This window comes from Bombus terrestris, chromosome 5 (genome assembly GCF_910591885.1).
Source record: "Bombus terrestris chromosome 5, iyBomTerr1.2, whole genome shotgun sequence".
Taxonomy (NCBI): Eukaryota; Metazoa; Arthropoda; class Insecta; order Hymenoptera; family Apidae; genus Bombus; species Bombus terrestris.
The window spans coordinates 10,237,477-10,259,647 of record NC_063273.1 but is presented as its reverse complement, the minus strand read 5'-3'; the positions used below and the strand labels follow the sequence as shown (position 1 = coordinate 10,259,647).

General features: G+C 41.0%; 1 protein-coding gene across 5 annotated transcripts in view; it reads left to right on the top strand.

Annotated features, from left to right (window-relative positions):
• Positions 1-22,171, top strand: part of LOC100644518 (homeobox protein homothorax) — a 500,427-nt gene that overhangs the window by 471,163 nt on the left and 7,093 nt on the right. For all 5 annotated transcript variants that reach the window (XM_048406104.1, XM_048406103.1, XM_048406105.1 and 2 more), the window contains one exon: positions 21,117-21,285. In XM_048406104.1, the coding sequence (XP_048262061.1) occupies positions 21,117-21,283 (167 nt within the window). In that variant the 3' untranslated portion in view covers positions 21,284-21,285. The remainder of the gene's footprint in view (positions 1-21,116; positions 21,286-22,171) is intronic.

The window sequence follows — 22,171 nt, the reverse complement described above, 5'->3', positions numbered from 1 at the left end:
ATGGCGTTTTTCTTGGGCGTTTATGAAGACTCGGAGCATTCTGTGGTGAAAGTTAAACACTAGGTTGACAGATATGAATGGCTAGGAAATCGGTTATCCGCTTCAGTTAACCTGTTAGCCGGATCGTTCTTTAATTAGAAATTGCTGGACTTGTGGAGTTACAAGTTAGCAAACTAATCTTATTTAGATTGGTTTTAATCCTTATAAAAGACGATCCATCTCAAGAAATTGTTATGTCCAAGGGATGGGCTACCAAGTGATAAATTAAATTCTTCTCTGGTTAACAGGTTATTTATAGCTCTATTATTACACCTGCATATTTCACATAATTATGATATAATACATATACAGTAAATAGAATAAATACAACAGAACACAATAGCATACATACATAGTGAATAGAACAAATGTCATCTATGACAAAATATCCCAATCAAAGTAATCCTTCGAGTAAATAATTCAAATCTGCTTATGGCGATTTTAAACTTCCTCTGATTGGAACCTTATTTCCCATCGCTAAACACAGCAGAAAAAGGCAATTTTCCAAGTAACAGGCTCTCATGCCCTTATACTCATTCGAGCAAGGAAATCCCCAACGCGTGTCTCTTTGATCGCAAGGAGGGTACAATATAAACCTAATAGAATCCGGATTCGGGGAGACACGGAGGCAGCTTGTACGTCGTAAAACGATGCGTCGTGGCTTTATACTTTATAGTTCGAGTGGCTGTTCGTCCGTGTATCGTGCTCACCATCGAATGGGGAAGGATTTAAAAGGGATCGCGGTTTTACGGTTGGTATTAGGAGGGCGGTAGCGTTAAAACCGCACGAATGCCTTTACTGCCATAGCAGGCGTGCGTGAGCACGGCTAATTTTACACTAATTTCAAGCTACAGACTAGATCCGGACGATATCGCCGATGAACTCAGCCTGGACCACTTAATAACTTTAAGATCGCAGTAGAAATGAATGGTTTGCTGATTTCTTACACTAAGTGCCTTTTAGCTTTTTGCAAGATTTTATCTCTTCCGTTGATGATGCTTGGAACGTACGATTTTCTGATGAATAAAAGGGAAATTGGACGTTTTATTCTTTCTATAAAGTGGATGGTTATTTAGTTTTGTAGCTACGAAAGGTTTTAAGGTTTAAGTATTTTATTATTTAGACCGAATTGTTGCGGTTGTAGGGGAAATTTCCTCTTTATTAGTTATTGATAATAGGAACATCTTTTCTAATATTCCTATAAAGAAGGTGTAGTACACTGACATTTAATGTCAATTTCATCAGTTTCGTCAGTATATATATATACGTAAAGATTGAAAGTCGGATGAAGTCATAACTAATTGTAAGCGATGTTCCGCGATAAATGGGAAATTTACGCGATTTAGGAAAATTTGACACGGAACATTTGAAGAAAGGCTCACTAAGTAACTTGTGTTTAGCAGCACACCATTCAGTGGTTCCTCTGGCAATAATTCTGGTTGCCTTCTCGCTTCTTAGAATCCATTCAATTTGTACGCGGGACAATGTATAATTTCTGCGTATCAACGTCGCTTTATGATCCAGGAAAGCCGCGTGTTTTTGGAACGCGGCCGCCAATTCCTATTAGTGAATTTTACGTTGCGTGCATCGTTCAAAAACAGAGACCTCCACCTCTGCTCCCTGCGCACTCCCTCCTAAAATATTACATTACACTTTCAAATCGGATGGTCAATGTGTAAATTGAATTCGATTACGGGCCGTTACGGAATCAAAGCTCCACAATCTACTGATTGGAACGTGTGCCGGCGAAACGCGTGAAAACACCACCGATCATTCGTAATAAACTACCAACGTTTTCAAAAATCTGACGGCTATAGAAATGAGCGTGCAACGGTAACGAGATGTGTAAACCAACGTTCTTGCTGCTCTTAAAATATTCCACCAACGCTACAATATATTTCAGTTAGTAATAGCTAAAACAAAATAAATGAAATTGTAATAACTCATAGTATTTTATAATTGCGTAGTAAAAAATCTCAAATCCAATCCACTGGTGATTGATAAATTTAAAATAAATCTCACATACGTGATCTATGATCTTGTGAAAATAAATATCAAGCAATTTAGTTTCACGAGTGTTTCTCCAGATCACCTGAGATTTGTAACCCTTAACCATGAAATAATCGACTACACAAACCTTGCAACTCTTTATACCTACACATTACGTAAATTGTTCAATTTGTTAAATACGTATTCTTTTATTATTAACTTTTCGCATCATAATTTACTTCATTCGTACTATCACAATTCACAAAAAGAATCTCGCGAGACAAAAATTTCCTAAAATTTCCCTTGGTTTACTTCTAAGGAATTTGAAACTCAGTTCGATCATCTCTTCCTCGTTGAATGAAACGTTTATCGTTTTATAGGCACGGATAACTACTATGTTTCATAGTAGAATGTTTCTCGTGCGTTCTTTTACCTTTAGCCCAATAACCTGACGTCCCGACGCCAACGCGCGAACGACGCGCAAGCAACATAGCCAGAATCGTGGTCCCTTCGCGTGCTCGTGAAACGACGCAGTAAAAACGTAACAGCGGCCCCGAAGTACCGTAAAGCTGTGACCGTACGGTGCATTTCGTAACGATGCCGCGATAAAAGGCGTCGGCTAAGCTCGCGCGAACCTTCCAACGGTTGTTTCCCTTCGTTCCCGCTGTTGAACAAGCTGTTTCTGATAGCACAAAGTCGGTCGAGTGTTTTTCATCACCTACCTACGATTGGAATTCCAAGATTGGAGTTTTATGGTGACGATGATTAATTGCACCCTTTGTAAACTAGGGTGCTACTAATCGAAAAAAAAAATTTCTTTCTCCTTTGAGTATTTCAAAGCTTTTAGCGCAAGCCTTGATTAAAAGAACAACCTATTTGAGATTAAAATCTTGATAACCTGCAAGTTCTATGCTCTTAAATTTTTCAATTGAGGCGTTTGTAAGAGAAGGTAATATATGGAAGATTAGAATTTTGATAACTGACGAAGTCTTTATTTTCAAAATTTTCAATATAATTATTGGCTAAAAGAGCAGTATAGGGCTAAAAGCATGGTAATTAAGGGACTTTAGACATGAGCATTTACTAAAGGAATAACGCTGTCTGAAATTTTGGCCACTCAAAAAATGTTTGTTTTGAAAATTTTAGCTTCCAATATAAGTGTTTGCTAACGGGATTAGTTTTGAGAATCATGACATTTCTAGAAACCTAGAATTCTTCTAGAATTGTATTCTCAACAATTAAGAAATTCTTTATTTTCAAAGATCTAAATAAAAAACATTAGACGATACAACAATGTTCCCACAACTAAAATCTTGGTAACTTGGATTGTCATTTCCGAAAGTTTTGATATTAAAACGACGAAATTTTCAGTAATTCCAAGGATTTGCGTTCTCTAATACCAGGAGAATCTCGATTTCCGGCCAGTCGTTCCCGACAAGCGCGATTTATCGCGAATCGCCTGCCACCGCAGTCTCAATAAACATGGCCGGACCCGCGTTCGATTTTACGAGACGCATTCGATTTACGCGTACCGAGAAACGATGGCCAAGAAAAGGGCAAAGGAATCAGCAACTAGCCATGATGACTCAGTCGAAGATATCTTAATTGCCGGGTTTGCTTATTATTCTCAGCATTCGGTAGCCAAGGGTCAGCGCGAGAATATGGGAGTTCAGAGCCATAGATCACGGGGAAAGGTCGGCTTCGTGTCTACTGTCTTCCGTCTTTGTTCCACCAACCGTTCCAACCGAACGATTCCGTTCTTTCGTTTTTTCCACGACGTCTTCAGCTTCCTCTTTACGCTCACTTTCACAGAAGCTCGATTGTCGTTTACGATCGCCTGTTCGTTTTCCCATGCTGTCAGAGATCGACAAGCGAACGTCCGTGACCGTCGACTGTTAATAGCCGGTGTCCCTTCCAGGTTCGACACCGCAGCGCATCCGGCGATTAGTGTTTAATTGGCCGGCTTGTTTTTAATTCGACTGGTCGCATGCGTGCGACGTAATCGCGTTACGGCCTGATCCTAATCGGATAGGGTTGATGCGGACGCTTTGGGTGGTTGATCGTTGGCTGGAGCGTGGTAGGATGTTTTTTGTTCGTGCAAGGTTTAAACGTTAAATATGCGAAAGTCATATTAATGTAAGATACTTTAATCTCTTGAGGGATGAACGTATATATGTACGTATATTTAATATCCTTTTAATTGCTTGATACTATTGCGACACAGAAACTTTATGGTCACATTTCAGGGTGATAGTTTTGTAATATGTTTTAACGAATTAGCAGAAGAATAACAAATTCTTTCCCTTTTACAATTAGTATAAACTAAAAATGAGTGAATGATGATGAAATGAAAATTAATGTTTCAAATTTTAAGATCACAAGTCAAAATACAAATTAGAGAAGACATTTCTGTTATTCTACATAAATGCAGGATCCGTGGCGTCAAAAAATTATTTCAATTCTGATAGGAAAAAATTGAAACACATACACAGAAAATTGCTCGATGTGACTTTGTTTGTTATATACCAAATTTACGCTCTCTTCAAAGTCCAGAGAAAATTCAACGAATATCAGTGGGATCTATCCACTGCATTAATCCCATCTCCTTACCTTCAGCCCCAAGAGCCGAACGATCGAAACGCCTTAACGAAACTTGTACGATCAAAGATTCTGCGTAGTTCATCGAATATTTGGATCGGTCCGCGAGAGCAGCCCCTTGCGAATCAGCTCGCGGACCATTCGTCACGCACTCGCTGAGAGGTCTCGGTTGATAACGCGCCCCCTGTCCCCTTCCTCTTATCGTTCCCCATTGCACGCGGAACGCTATCTAACCGATGTTGGAAAGAGAGAAGGTCCCTCGAAGCGGAGTCCAGTTTAGTCCGTCGCGCGCGTTCACTACATCCACTCCATCTCACTTGGCCGGCATCCCCTTCGGCCCGTCGCAACCCCCTCGGTCTCCTGGCACATTCGATTCCCCTTTTCTCGTCGTTCTTCCCGGCCTATCCTTCGTTCTCTCTCCTCTTCTCGTCCGGCCAGCGGATCGGCTGGCGTCGTCCCTTCCGCGCTGACCATCAATCAAGCTTGTCAATTTGTAATGGCGATTCTCTGTGTCCATCTCGGGAGAGCGGTCCAGACACCCCAGCCCACGCTCTCTATGTTCCCTTCTTCCGTCTCGTCTCTCTCTCCACCCCGTTCGGTGCGGTTCGATCTCCACGCCACTCTATATCTGGCTAACTCGTCGAGAAGGGGGATGGTGAAGAAGGTTCTCTTCTTTCTTTTCTTTATTTTCTTCTTTCTTTCGCTCTCTCTCTCTCTCTCTCTCTTCTCTTGCCCTCCCCCCCCTCTCTCTTCTCTTCCCCTCCCTCTCTCTCTCTCATTCTCTTTTTCTCTCTTTTTGTCTCTTTCCGTTTTCTCTGTCGGTGGCTGGACACCAGCCCGCTGTAAACGTTCCTGCTGGCACTGATGGGATATCGGTAGATGGAGAAAAAGAGAAAGCCCCTTGGTCGTCGAATGTCCCCCTCACTTGCCTCGTGGTCCACCGGTGCGCTAAATAAAATGGATGTCCTAGGGTCGGGAATCGGGAGAAATTGCGAACACCCTGTACGTCACCCAAACCAACTGCCGAGAACGTCATCGGAAGCGCCGACGTTGACTACTTCGTGCTCTGATATAGACATCGTGGTAGATTTGAATTGGGCGAAAAATTGGGCGGTACGGTGTTTTGCTAACCCTTAATTAGTATGGTGGTCATTTTATTAAGTAGACCGTAATGGTATATAATAATGAGGAATATAGAAAACGTGGTACTTTGGTTAATTGTATTATGTGTGACGACTGATATTTTGCAAATTATCGCGGAAGTAATGATCGTTGGAGTTTCTCTTATATGAGAACAAAGATGATTTGAGTAAGACGTGTTACGATGAGTTTGCAGATATTTGTATAGATTTACATTTTTATGGACACAACTAAAGAAACGAGGTCTTAGCAAAGATTTACTTTATCTACCAAATATTATAACGAATATTATACTTTGAATATTTATTGTGAATTTTTATATCTTAAAATCTTCCATTTGCAATCCAGTCACCAATTCTATTTTTTAAAAACTTTATGCTCTTCGCGTATAATCTAAATGTATCCTGAGCCATCGTGCCTTAATAAAATTAACATCCTTTTATCCACGATATTCAGATAAACGTTTCTTGCGTCAACACGTTGTGTAACGAATTGTTTGACGAATAAGGAGCGATATTTCATTGTCTGTAGAGAACAACAATGGAAACCGAGGGGACAGTTAAAAGATCAAGGACAATTCTTGTCCTTCTGGACCATATAAGATCCTTTTTTTCTCTGCGTTTCGTGTCACGTAGACGTGATATAGAGTTACTTAGAGCGGCGATCCCTCGCGCATTACGGCCCCAACGTTTGAAAGGTGCTGGATACGGCTCCTTATACGACATACATCATACGTTAATTGAAATGGGGTGCATGAGCGCCAGTCGTCGAATACAAACGACCGACTTATAGAAATGTTATTATTTGCCGGAGGGTGAGTGGAACTGGGACACAACCAGCTTAGCCGGGGAAATTGCATCCGGTCGTATTAGAGTTTCGATCAACGCGCTCAGTTTTCAGTGGTTAAACGTAATATTGAGCCGACGGAGGTTGACCGTTCTGAATTATTCGATAAACTATCAATTTCTGAAATTTCTCTGCGTCTGTCGATATTAAGATGGAATCGATAGGTTGCCTTGATTCGAGCACATTGCACATCAGTTTCTCTGTAGATATCGTTAACGAAATTCTGTGTTACATTTAATCTGTTCTGAATAACAAACGAATGTCCATTGTATTTAATACTAAATCTCTGGAAGTGGGTAAAATAATTCTTAACTTTTCATAGTAATTTTACAGATTTGCTACAGTTCTTTTTTACACATCAATATATAGCGCTGTATTTGTATGTATAACGTCATATTAAAGCTGCCGGAATGGTTAAAACCATCCATTTTTAATTTCTTATAAAAATTTAATAGATTTGATACAACACATTTTTCAGGATCACTCTTAAATCTTTATAAAATATGTAGATTAAAGCTTGTCTCTCTTATATTACGTATTTCATCATATATGTTTCATCTCAACCGAATACGAATCTTATATTTCAGTCGTCGGTAGTTTTAGAAACTTTTATCAGGCTGTCTAAATATCCGAAATGACAAAAATAAAAGTCTATATTCACCTTCTCCGCAAGAATTCCTTCGAAAATACGCTAACCTTCACTCTTATCGTTAGATCGAAATACCTTTTGTCCGTAAATCGTTTCATCGGCTAATAACGCAGAGCTACTGATACCGCATTCTGAACACGCGGTTACCCCGTCGAATACAACGCGTCGACTAATTTCCTCCAGCGAAATCCGTGTCCACGTAAACGAGCCAAGAGGTCCATTTTGTTACTGGTTACGTTACGTGTATAAACCGGCGCTGGGGTGGCTCCTCGAGCACGGAAATGAAGTCTTGGACGGTCACGATCGCTATGAAAAGATAAGGTCCGAGTTCTCGGGGGCGCTGGACACCGCCCTCGCTTCGTCCTCTCCCATTCCATTCGCCGCCACCCCCTCGCCATCCACCTCTGCTTTCCCCCGTCTACCGTCCCATTCTCGTCTCTTCCAACTAGATTTTTCATGCCGTGGATCGCGTCCGGTGTATCAAACCCGTACCTAGAACGTTCTGACCGTGGCTACTACGTATCACGGAGGGTGGACCTATCTTATCGGCGTAGCCATAATGGTCTGTTCTATCTCATCTCGAGTCTCGTTGACCGTTTGCCCCCTAGACCACTTTCGCCATCAAGGCTCCGCCGCGGTAATGGCAAGCAGGAAGAAACCTGGCTCGCTTCGAGGGACAGGCAAGGGGCAGGGAGTGGTATCGTGAAAACGCATCGACGCCGTTCCTCGACTGTTAAGTCGCTCTATCGTCCATCGGGCCGTTTTTTGATTCCACGACATGAGATCGACGCGTCATCTCGCTTCTTTTCTCATTCAGTTGTGTGTTAGTCTATGCGTGAATTTTCTATTTTTTTTTTTTTTTTGATTAGAAGAAATATTATCGGTTTTATCTCTTACTTCTGTTGCTGTAATTGTTTCCAATGAAAAAAAATAGAATTAGTCTTGCTTTTTATCTTGCAACGAATATTTAGTAGTATATAAAATGAATTAATTTCTAGTTTAAAATTAATCGATATAATGAGTTGTGAAAGTGAAATTGAATAATTGAAAAATGTAATTTTATTCATATGGCATCCTTCTGACGAAAGTCTAGATTTAGATATCATTGGAAAGTATAAGTAACAAAAAGCTAGTCATCTTTAACATGCAGTAGTTCATCGTAGTATCAACGATTAGTAGTATCGTGTATTATTTTCCAGTAGTTTAGGAAACTTATAACATCAGAGAGACAGAAACTTCTTGACCAATCTTTTCAAACAAAGTCACTTTAAAAGATCGTCTCGTCTCTTGGTCGGTGAACTTCGTTTAACAATATAAAGTGCAATGATTATAAGTAAATAAGTGCCTAGAAATAGTTGCATTATACTATTCCACTACCTTAATATCTCACTGCCTTCTATCATATCTCGATCACTCAATTTAAAACATCTGCAACTCCTAATAAAGAGTATATTTTAAAATATTCTCTAATAATTCATCAAGCGCTGCCTCAACTTGGCCCGCACGCTCTCACCGAAATAAAATGCTCAGATCAATAACCTCCAACGAAGAAATTAAACTTTACACCCATCAATATTCTTCGACCATCAAACAGACACATGCGAGAGCACTCAGTCCCTTAAAGAATACAAAGAACAAGCAGCCACAGATTACAGCGAGGAAGCCGAGCGTCGAAGCAAAGTTCACTCGGGCCGGGGAGTTACTTCGCGACATTTAAACGACCAGCCAGCCGCTGCTCGGCTTATTTATGTCCGTCGTAAGGAGAGACACTTCCGACGTTTGTGGCTCTCATAACCTCCGTTTATTGACACTGTTAAGAATGCTCTCTGTAATCCAGCGGTCGGGGTGCCCCCGACGGGGCTGTTGCATCCGCTGGCCTCGTTAAAATCGTAATTCCTCGTCCACCTTTAGCCGTGCATTATTATTTCAATGCCTCCGCTTCGTCTCTTACCGTACGATGGGTGGAATTGAAAGGAATCGCAGGATGACGTTCGCTCTCCAGACGCTTGATTAATCGAGGCCCGAGCAAGGTGCCGAGTGATGCGTCTTTCTGTTTGCTGACGTCCACTTTGATTCCCCGCGGGACTCCTAATAAATATTCAGAGGGAGAGACGATACCTTCGATTGACGTTAAAAAGCGCTTTTAAGGAATTCTCGTTTCGTGTGGACGTCGAATTACATACGTTCTTATATTCGGTTTAAATACGCCAACAAGTTACAGACAAACTATCTATGATTTGCTGGCTCACTATTAAACACCAAATATCGAAGGTCTTTAATGATAGAACGATCAGTAAAATAAGTAACTTGCTAGCTCCTACGCTCGATTCTACGTCTCCCTGGGCTCTCTTCAACTTCAGTTTACGCATAAACCGTTTCCCATAAACGTAAAATAACGTTCGAGGAGGCCGAGTAAGTAGCTCTTGAAGAAACGGTCGCAAAATCCAACTTAACGATCCCGTTCCTTCACCAACGACGTCTCTCGATTTGCCATATGGCGTACTACGATAGCGACACGCGGGAATTTCAGAAACGTTTCTAATCTCCGAATTCGGGACGAGACGATCCACGGCGATACATCGTGCACATGTTAACTCGTCTATAGATCCCTGGGGCAGACAAAACAACGCGAAACTCGACAGCGTAGGTAGGTTCCCGTGCGTTGGTCCTCCTTAATTATCATAATTTATAGCCGATCGGTTAATTAAAATATCTAAATACCGTATAGGCCGCATAAGATCCGATAATATATATCCGAGTCAGGCGGTTGTCCTGCCGCCCCCTCGCTTCTCCTCCGTTTCGTACCTTATAAATATTAAATGTTTTATGGACCAGCAATACGCGTCTGCTCTTCCTTCTCCTTCGCCTTTCTCCTCGGCCCATACTGGCCGTTCGATCATTAATTATTTATCGCGTCAACTAAGGAGCCAGTCAGCCGCGAGCGCTCCACGGGTTTTATCGAATCGCCTCTCGGCGGATTTAGCGAATCTCGATCCGTCTGTGTCCGTTCGATAGAAATTTATGTGGACTCGTAACACACAGAGGGCGGAGGGTGAACGGTCGAGGGGTTGGAAAAAAAACACTGGAGGCTGAAGAACTGGGTTAAAATATGCCAATGCTCGACGGTCTGGAGTAGGGGGTAAATTAATTTCGGCTTGTCACGGGGAGGACATCCATAAATGCAGTAGCTTCTTTGCTACCCCGTCCCGCTTTCGTATACTTGTTCCTCCTCTTCCCATTCTCTCCCTTAGCCCCCTTCCTATCTTCCTTCTCTCTCCTTCATTCTTTAAGGAGATTGCTCTGCATCTTGTACGATAAAAATCTGTCTTGTAACGCTGGTTGCTTATGCATTCGTAAATAAGTACTTCGTTGAACGTTGCTCAAGGCGAATCGATACTGCTCTTCTCTCTGGTATACAGTATGTCTTCTTGTTTGCAAAAGCCTAGAGTTATTGCTCTTTTCTCTTGTGACGTTTCCGCGGATTAAATTTTTGTGAAGGAGTAAGAGCTTTGGTATAAAATAAATTGTTAGGATGATATGATTTTCACTAGAATGCAATTAGATAAATGAAACGCTAATAATTAGAATGTCATAAGTAAACTATTTTGTCTGTTATAATTCCCACTTTTAATAAAAATACCTCGGCGCCATTTATAATTTCTATTATTGTACACCTTATCTTACATTTAATCTTTTATTATATATCTGTTTTCGTATCCAGAGCGTTCTTACGTTCTGTAAAATATTTAAAAGTCGAACTAGAACTAGCGTAGTAGTAGCGAAGTTTTATTTATTATATATCCTTATAACACATTAATTACTTAGTAAATAATTGAGATTGATATTTACATTTTCACATAAAGAAGCCGTATTTCATGAAATTTCATCGATACCTATTCCCATTGCCTGCCTACTCACTTTTATCTCCACTGTACTTTAAAAAATACTGCATTCAGAACTTCAGGATTAAACTTTGCGTGACTCCTACATTCAACAAAAAGAATTTCTGATAAATTCCGCTAAAGAACAATCTTCGGAATTTTCTAAAATACACAATTGCTATATTCTTTCTTCGAACGCGAAACATCATTGCTGAAAATACAGTTGTCGTTCGATTTGCGCTATGAAACGCGATCGAAGGAGCCGTTCGATGTTCCGAGGGCAAACAAAGGCTCGCGTGGTCTCGATTTCCCGAAGATTTGGTCGGTGTTACGGGATCTTCTAGTGCAACAGAACAGCCGGCTGGTCTCGATCGATGTCCGCCGCTGGATATCCGAGAGCAAGAGCGTAGGAAAGTACCGAAACGGCCGGGCGGGGTGCACGTTAGGAAAGGGAAGTTGCTTGCTGGAGACAGCGGAAGAAAAATAGCGGAAGTCATCGACCTCCAAGGGGCTATATATCAGAGGGCTGCAGGGGGAGCTTTGTGTGTGGCCGTTTCCACTCCGTGTACACGCTCGCCCCTCTCGCGTGGACGTTTCTGCACGTACGAGAGAAGAAAGAGGCGAAGTTAAAATGGACCAAAAGAAGGAAGAAGAAAACGTTCTTCTCGAGAGGAGAAAAAGAAAGACCGAGAAGAGGAGATGTTAACTGAAGAAAAGAAGAGTGAATCTAGGATAGTAGTCCTAGCATTTCATCATCGGAACGACAACGATGACCCGAGTTCGCCGTTCTACTCGATGTCGCCGACTCCTAGATTTATCTTAAATGAGACTCCCTCGGGGCTTAACTCGGCTTGGCAAGGCTAGGAAACTGCCGTGTACTCACGCTAGGGTATGTTTCTGATTGATTAAATTCCTGCAATTACGTCGTGTCGTATATCACACTGAACATCCCCCGGAGAGGTTGTTTTAAGTCCTACCAGGGAGTATTGTTTCGTCACTCAACAGGGTTCCTTCAGATAGTGTGACTTACTGAGAATAGAGCCGTTGCTTTTTGTATCTTGAATTTGAGGAAGGTCGCGGTAGCCAATGATTCTAGGTACGGACTTTTTAACCTTCTAAATTCGTTGTTCTATTTCGTTCGACTCTATTTTAACCGTAGAGATATGAAGAATAGTTTTAACACGTAAATTATATTCTTCCGTGTTACGTATGAATTTGGTAGAAATATACAAATGATATATAGATATCATAAATACGAAAATACAAATATATTATTGGCTACGAGAATATAAAAATTCATTGAAATTATGAGCAGGTTTCGAAAGTAACTTATATGGGATATGAATCAGTCGAGATGAAATGTCAAATGTCAGATAATTAATGTACGTGTTCTCTTCGGATCTTCCAACAAGCCTTTACGGTTCTCGTTCGTAATTTTGAATATTTGGAATTTTGATCGAATAAAATATTCAGTATCGTAAGAGATAAAGAACGGAAACCTTCAGTTGGCAAACATTGACCACGATATCCGACATGAATTACCGCGGGATCCGCGTTTTGATAATACGATATAAAGGCTGGCCGGGTAAGCGAGCCGTGACGATGTCAACCGGTTTCCGGAATTGTTTCCATTAGCCGTTTTAATCATACCATTTACGAATCTCATGTACGAGCCCGCAATGACATAGCGCCGCCGATTCGGCAGAAATTCATTGTGGAATCGTCACAATATACACTGGCCTCCGTGACATCGATATTATTCTCTCCTCGCCCGACGACATTATCTTCGATCGCCGTCGAAACGAACAATGCGCTAGGAAACGGTAGACGATACGACACGAGAGAAAAAGTGGGAGACGCCGTTACAGGAGAATAGATAGAAAGAGAGCGAAAAACAGAGAAAAAAATACAGCATGGATAGTCGAAGGGAAAGAGTGTTAGAAAGCGAGAGAGAGAGAAAGAGAGAGACGAAGAGTGGGAGAGAGCAGGCAGCAGGCGGATGAGTTATTAGATCCGGCGTATCCGGTATTGCGTCGCGGATGACCAATAGTTTCATCGAGGGATTGTTGAAGGTTCCGGAGCACATTTCCGGTTTCCGCTCCACGAATCACTCTTCCCTTTCCCTGTCTTCTTCTTATCCGTGTCTTGACTCCGCAACCTCTCGGAATTTGCTTGCCCGTGAACGACAAGGGCTGCATAAAGGGAGAGGGAGGATTTTGGCTCCCTCTGCTACCCACTAACCGTGACGATTTTCTCTCTTCCTCCTTTCATGGGACTCAAAGGTAGTTTGTCTCCCGATGTGTATTACTGTTCTAGCAAAACATTCTTGAGAGACCATTTTGGGTTTCAAATTGTTGATATTCTTAAATTTGGAGTACATGTTAGAAATGTATACCACGATGATATACGAAGTAACGTGATCTGTTTGCCACTTAGTATTAGAAACTAGAGACGTATATGCAGTATAACCTCATTTATCTGAATTCGTCGAAGGACAAATGGTTCGTGTAAGTAGATCATTCATATAGTAGAAAAATTTCAATGTCCTTCATTAACTATGACTTTTTGTCGATCAGCAGGTTAGATAAAGAATACATATGACGTACACACTCTGTCATTTATTTCAAGTGCGTTAAACGACCAAATGTAATTTCATCGAATTTATATTCGTATTTATCAGTGATTAACTACGTATTCTTGCAGAAAAAAGAAATTCTCACGACAATTTTCCACCATATAAAACGTTAGAATATGTCGGTAAGACATGGACAACTACTGCACCATATCTCAACTTTTCCAAGAAAACAGATCCATAGCACTAGTTGGGCTCGCAGTCGGTTCCCGTCGCTAATTAAGTCGTCAATTTCGGTAGGAGCTCACGGGGGGCGGGTCGAACTTGCCGGCTCCTTTAAATCTTGCCGGAAGTTCGTTACTAGACTCGGCCACGGCGTGAACTCCCCGGGAACTGATGCTTGTTACTTAGACTGCTCATATTTATCACGGTTCTCTGCTGGTTCTCCTCAGGCTCGGTGGCCGCCCTTCTTCCGCGGTTTTCACACCGCGTTCCGCCGGTAAAAGCCCCTGGCAAACTCCTAGCTGCCGCGCTCGCCCGGGTTATGCCCTCTCCGTGGCTGGAAACCGGGCAGGCTCTTCGAACTGGAACTCCGGCCGAAACTCACGGTGTCGCCGGGTAACTAAGTTCAGAAGCTCGGTTCGCCTCGGTTTCGTTCACCTTCCACCCCTTAACCCTTTCCCGCAAAAGGATTCCACGCTCGTCTTGGTTGCAGCCGGTCTCTCTAGGCTTCGACCTCTTACCACGGTTCCGTAGCTCCGGATCTACGTCTGAAACGCAAGCAGCCATCCAGCTGCTGGGCCGCAACCATAAGTTACTAATGTTGTTCCCGTGTTGGCGGGCGAACGCGCCACCGAGAAGGCACACCCCCCCAACCCTTTCCGCCCTCTAGACGCCCCCGCAAAACGGATTTCGAAGTTTTACCTCGTTTCCGAGGGGATTATCTTCGCCGGTATAATAGATACGCTTTAGTGGCTGCACGAAGGTGTCTTTCCGTGTTTTGCGGTTTGCTCCGGCACGCTGATCAGAGGTAATCGCGGACGAAACTTTGCGCGAGAGGAAATCTATCGCGCTGCGCTTGTGATGCGGCTGTTTGATCTAACTTTTACGAGTTGGTTGTGTTACGTGGCCGAGCAGTAGATTGTAGTTGTTCGTGCGGTTTCACAGTTTTCTAAATAACTAGAGACGTGGAATTCCTATGAAAATTTCCCTTTTGTATACTTTGTGTATTTGAAATATTATTGTGTAGGTGTAGTTTTGTAAAATTACGCTGAGATGAATATCAGACGTTCGATGAAACTTTCACGAGTTTCTTATTGTCTATATCCTTTAGGCAGGACTAAAAAAATGGATTGTGCATTTTAAATATCAAATGTATTCTGTCTATTTTCAGAAATTTTCTATTTTGTCATTTATGTGTATATCACGAGCAGACTGGATGTTTATGCAAAATTTATACATTTTTATGATTATAAAATTCATGAATATAAGACGAATAGACCCTCGGTAGAGATATATTTTACCGTTTAAATATCGTAATGGCTACTACATTATAGACATTTTGTATAATTTTGCACATTATATATTCACCGCATTCATACATTCTCTACGATCTTACACCTTTATATATTCCATAAACACATAAACATCCGCAACGTAATGATAAGATTTTGAATTTTACCATCGCTAATTTTACTTCCAGCCTAATTTATGTCCATTAATTACAGCTTGTTTCTTGTAGCTTTTGACGATATTGATGTTAATTCGTAGATAACGATAGAGTAAACGTGTTTCCAGATAGTCAATCCTGATTTTTTTTTTCTTTTTTTTTTTGATTTCATCGAATTTCATCGACTCTCGATACATACGGCACGGGAACCGTCTCATAAATTTCGCCAGTCGTTTCTGCATCCGCAGTGGCTCACATAATTTATCATCGATTATAACGATGCACAGTTTAACGCGTCCTTATTAATCAATTCGCTGGCTATTTATTACGCGGCCGGCCAATTTGTAATCGTCGCTAATTCAGTCATTATTCAATTCTATAAATCGCCGGACGTCAAGGAAACGGAGTATTGGCACTTCCCTCGCGCGATCTTCGCTTTGAATAATCGGCCTCTCTTTAATTTCATAGATCTCTAATAAAATATAGTATCGAATATATATAATTTCATTCAGTCAATTATTGTTATATTAACAAAGTGATTACGTACCCAGATGTGTATGTTAAAGTGAGCGATCTGATAGAATTAAAAATGATACTGACTGAAAATCGTGTGAATATCTCAACAAGTGATCCGGACAATATACAATATATAAAAAGGGCGTAGAATTTCTGTCTAAAACACAATAAATCAGAAATGTAGAATAGAATCTTCCCTCTTGAAATCTCATTTTCCTATATAACTGCGGTGCGATTGAAAATTGGAGCAATTTCGAATCATGAAAATCATGAATCATGAAAAGTAGAATAAGTTCGGTAATGACACTACATGTTACCAGTAGAACCGATATACATCTTTATTTATTTATTGAAATATTTTGCTTATTATTTGGAGATATTCACAATTATCACTAAAGCCAGAATAAACATAATTCTAATGCCATTCGAAGATTCAAATTCTTGGCCTGAATCGTCTTGACCCTATAAACGACACACCAAAGTTTACTCCCAGGCGCATCCTCGACATACTTTCTCGCAAGTTGCCGCGTCTGCAATTAACCTCCTCCTCCAGGAGGGTCTTTAAAATAAATGACCGGCCACCACGGTATTGCACTCGTAGTTTCGGTGTTAAACCCCTTCGAGGAGAGTCCGAAGCGTGCCTAGGCGAGAAACTTCGCGGATTTACGCGCGTTAGTAACACGCTTCGAGTTAAGTACGAGCTTTATTACGCTGCATCGAGTTTTTCCTCTTTACCAATGTGACCCTCTCGTGTCATTGGTCTATCGGTCCTCGAAGGCTTGCACGTCTCGAGCTTGAGGAAAGGTAACGCGGTATACACACTCGTGATGAAGGATCCTCGGTTAACGAACTCCCTCTACGACTGTGAAGTGCTATCTCCACGAGACTCAAAGGCGCTGTAAGAAGTGCCATTAAGGCGGCGATCATATCCTCCGATAGTTCGTCTTCATGTAGCACGATGAAAGGTACGAAAGCGTTCGAGATACTCTGGAATCTGGAGATACCATCGATCCTTTTGTTCTTGATTCGATAATGGTCGATAACGTGGTTTTTCAGGCTTCGTCATTTGAGCTACGATACGCCAAAATAGTGAGTTATACGAGGTGTTCGAGGATATAAGTTATTTAGGATAAAGTTGGACGATGTGGAATATCGTAATTGTATTTCATGGTGTCAGTACACCATAGTGTTAGTTCGTTTCTTCGTATCATTTTGCATCTGATTGTTTTTGTATGTAACTTATATTGAAATTCCTCTGACTTTACCATTATACGATCACTGTATGCCTATCCGTCTTTTATAATGTATCAGTGGGATGTCGAATCAGTAACATTGTTATTTACACTATCGAGAGAGTTTCCTTGGTTTCGTACAGATATTTCAATATCACGGTTAGTCTATAAAAGTGGTTCCTATCGCAATCATTTATGGCTTTTACGCTAATACAATGACTCTATTTCGAAGTAACGGAACCGTATTTCAATATCATTCTGAATCATCGCGAGTTTAAAATCACGTTTCCATATGAAGTTCTTATCGACTACCATTACAAGACTGTAACTTTCAACAAAAACTTGGATCATAATCATCCACCCGAGACAAGTCATACGAGCATACCGATCGTTTTACAGCCTCTTACGCCTCATCCTACTCGAACAACGAGGAGAAAAACGAGAATTACAAGCTGAGATTGCAGCATCCGACAGGAGACGAGCGAACAAACGTTCGATTCGTTTTCCTGTGTGTGATCCCGCGGCGAAAAGGATCGGTAAGAGCCGTTTTCCACCAATCACGGGTGCATGAAACGATTATCACGAGTCCGATGAAACAAGAGGGTCCGAGAACGATTCCTTTGAGCGTCTTTCGCGTTGCCCACGAAGGCTGTCATGGAATGTAATCTCGCGTTATAGCCGCCACGATATTCCACTAACGAGGGACGCACGCTTGTAGTGTGATTAAACCGCGCTATAACGCAGCGGGGCGTCCCAGGACGTCCAGGACCGACCACAGTATAGGAAATTAAGGAGTCGGCCGCGCGGGAGGCGTTCGAAGAAATCGCGCACTCGAGGAATACGCCACTGTGCGCGTCAGCTTCTTGTCTTTTTCTCCGCCTGCAAATTGCATCGTTAAGCGCACTCGCAGAGTCTCTTCTCTCGATTATTCCTCGCGAAATCAGTCGCGAATCGAAAGTTACGTTCGCGTCGAGCCAAGACGAAGAAGAGGTGGAAAGAGCGTGCGTTTACTGGGAATGTGTTTGGTTGGTGTTACTGTGAAGTTGCTTGAATATGTTCTACAGGATCTATCGGATACCATGATTTTGTTATTTGTACTGGAATCTTTTGAGGAAGGATGTAAATTGGTTCAGAATACTGTACCTAATTTCTATTCAATCTAGGGAATTAAATTAAAATTAATTGAATAATGAAGGATGGTTTTGAAAGAGGGTGGCAAGAGCTTATATATGACATTTATTTGTGCAATATATTAGGTATTATTCCTACTTTTTATCTTCTCAAATATATATATGAAAGGAGATCATGTATGACGCTTTACTGATTCGTTATAGAAAAGGGTTTTCTACATTTCAAAACAATTTCAAATTAAATGAGGGAGTGCCAGTAAGTGCTCAGTAGGTGATCCTACAAGTCATCTATCTCAAGCAAATTAAATTGCATTCTACTAGTTACTTAAAATTCTGACCATCTGTCTAAACCTTTCTACTACTTTGATTTAGTATAACTAACATATTTTCATAATATTTCTTGAAGAGCATACATTATCAAGAAGTGAACAAATTTATTTTAATATAGTAAATGAGAAACTTATTTTAATATAACAAATTGCTTTTCAACATCTTCGTCGCACTTAATAGCAACTTAGCAGCAATTTCCAGCAGAAAATGGTATGCTGGTTCATCCAATAGTATTTTGGTTCTTTATTTCAATAAAGAAACGGACAGGGAATTGAGGTTACGATGAAATTATTTGCGTGCCATATTCGGTGTTCCCTCGTCAATACGCAATTCTTTGAGTTCCTCCGTGGGGTAGAACGAACGAATCTGGCGGAGTATGGAATTCGCGGCAGAAAAACACGCGTCCGGGAAAACGGAAGAGTCGTGGGATGGATAGAGAGTGGCGAGGCAAAGAAACATTCGCGATAACTGTGATTTACAGTACGGCCGCGAAGCAAATCGCGAGAAGTCTGTTTGCAGCGCGTCACGTTCTAGAATTGTCCGTTCCTTGAATAGTACAGAGATAAATATCGCACTTATTTGATTAATTATCAGTTGCGAAATTTGTATGAAAATTATTTTCCTTGCTGTAAGAGAATTTCCGGTAAAAATCTTGCGATTGCGTTTAAGGATATTAGCCTCTTTTCTTACAATTTTTTCAGTATCTACTTAAGCGGACATTTGATATTAACTACTATACCGTATAAAACGTAAAAATGCTGAAAAATTAGACATAATTATTATCTAGTGAGTCTTATTGAAAAATTGAAGCTACAGATTGAGTAAACGTTACGCTTTATTCTACGAGAGGGAATAACTATCCATGTCACTATAATTAAGCGAATCCGACCTAAATAAAAATCAAAGTATCTCAAAGAACGCTTCGTACATGCAATAAAGATGGCGCGTTGCAAAATCTGTTAATTTTATTGTTCTAAATACCGAACTTTCAAATTACAATACTCGTCAGCGAAGATGAAATAATTCCCCTTGAGATAAATCACGAGTTATTCGAAATTACTTTCGCATACAGCTATCCATCCAGATTATCGCAATCTCCAGCACCCAACACACCTCTTCTATATATATACCATCGCTATTTATCAACACGTGGAACAATTACTCGCATTCGCTGTAGTATTTTACCAAGAAACCAAGACTTAACGCAACAGCCTGACCCGCAGAAAGGATCTCGCAAAACGAGCTCGTATTCGACAGGCAATAAACGACCATACACGAGCAATATCGTTCCCTGGGAGATAGCCCGACCAGATTTGGCATAAGAAAGACTTAGAAGAGTGTTCGACAATGGCCGGCCTCCGGTACGAGATTTCGAGATGACGCCGCCACCGCTCTCTTTCTTCCTCTCGTCCCATTTGCTCTTCGTCTCACCGCGTATTGGTGCCCGAGGGTAGGACGCAATCAGTGGCCTTGATTTATCGCGGCAATATACATTAAGATACCGACATTAAAACTAGGGGAGCCTCCCGTGGATTCCTGCTCCATTACCGCTTACGAAAAGAGAGAGGTGCTGTCGTCGCGTCGACCGTTTCGATATACGAAGACGAAGATTGAATCCCCCGATGTCGAGTCCTGAGTGAATTGCTGGTGTCGCGTGCGTTTCCGGTTCGTACCTCTTTCCCGGTATTAGGGTTGCGTGTGGGATGGATCTTGTTTTAGATAGATGAATATATTGATATCCTGGAGGAAAATCCACCACTTTGGATATTCCCTATCTTTCGAACAGGGATGATGAGTTTTCCCAGGTGACATGAACGCGTCGATGTAGTCGATGTCACGAATATTCATTATCGTTTCAGTTCTTAAGCAAATTATCGTAGTTTTTCTTAAATAAAAATAGGGAATTAATTAAGTTTGAGTGAACCTTGCCGTGGACCTTCTGTATACTGTGCTGGAAATAACCATGAATATAGCAATTTAAATGTAGATTATTGCTTTCAAATGAAGATTTTGTTGCGTGAAAAATTTGCGGTAATTTATGGCAAGATGTGTAGTAATTCGGAATAGTTATCGAGATTTAGAATTGATCATTTAGAAGAAGCATATATAAAAGAGAATTCAAAGGTGGCAATCTGCAAAGGTGGAACTACTCTAATGAATGAGAAATTAGAATAGAATAAAAGATTCTAGCCACACATTAAAATAAAGGAAATGATATATCTTCGAGATTACGAGAATCCTAGTATCTTTGGTTCTTCCCTTCAATATCTAATATATCGCATCAACTGCTATTCCCCTATTATCCCCAAAATTAAAAAATAAAAGAAACAGAAGCGTAAGCACGTGACATTGACTGAAAACGATACACAGCTCGTTGGATCGCATTTTTAAATTCACGAAAACGTCATTGGATTTACCGCAAGGAAGAAAACGGCAAGCGAATGACGGTTTCAAGGGATCCAACAAGCTTTTCCAATATCCCCTCGCCAATTATAGGACAGTGATCTAACCGTAGTAACGTGTAGTGTTTCCGCCATTGTCCGCAGGTCCGAGCGGGGCGTACAGTCCGGACGCGACGATGGGTTACATGATGGACGGACAGGCGGCGAGCATGATGCACCGGCCGCCCGGTGATCCCACCTTCCACAATCAGTACCATTACCCGCCAGAGTACTATGGACATCACTTATAAAGGTACGTGGGAAAGTAGTTCGGTCGGTTCCGTGTTGTACGTGCGACGTCGAACACGACACCGGCGGCTATCGTTGATTTGATAATCGAGTCGGTGACGAGCTCGATGACGATGGAAAGATTGATAGCCGGAAACGAAGATCGAACGGATGGTTAAATTGGTAAACGTTAATGAAAACCCGAATAAAGGGTTGAATTTGATGAAATACATGAAACATCGTTTTTATCATTTTGAAATTCTAAGTATTTCTTGGTATTATTGGTGGAAATGATATTGTGAGGTCGTGAATGGATCTCTTAACTCGTGAAAGGATTTTCAATTTCTTGGACTTTGCTTGTCTTTTTATATTATGTGACTTACTTTTGTTATTGCGTTCGGTATCATTTTTTGATTCCGTGACTCTGAAAGTTCCTGATTGAAGAAATTATGTATTAACTGGTTATATAGAAACAGACTGGTTGTAAGGAAATTCTTGAAAGCTTAAAACGGGAAAAGTCTTTCATCAAAACCGTACTACTTCCAATATTTCATCATGATTGAATGCTATTAAAGTTCACGATAAGATCTTCCATTCACTAATAATTCCAATAAAAATTGTCCCATTTTTCAAGCGCTTGTGAGAACATTTATTGACAAAAAGTAATTTACGACTAGATTAAAAATACGCGTTCTTATTTTTAAAAGATATAAACATATCGTACAGTTGAAACTAGGCTCTCATGTCTCTCAACAACCTCAAAGTACTTCAGCCCTGGAAGCACATCGATTCTACCTCCTAACAAATTTCACGGCCTTATCGCCTCTTTTCCACCAAGTACGAGCAGAAGACTTGTACAAATCATAGATTCTCATACTATTTCAAATTATCGTTCAGTCAGTCTTGAAAAC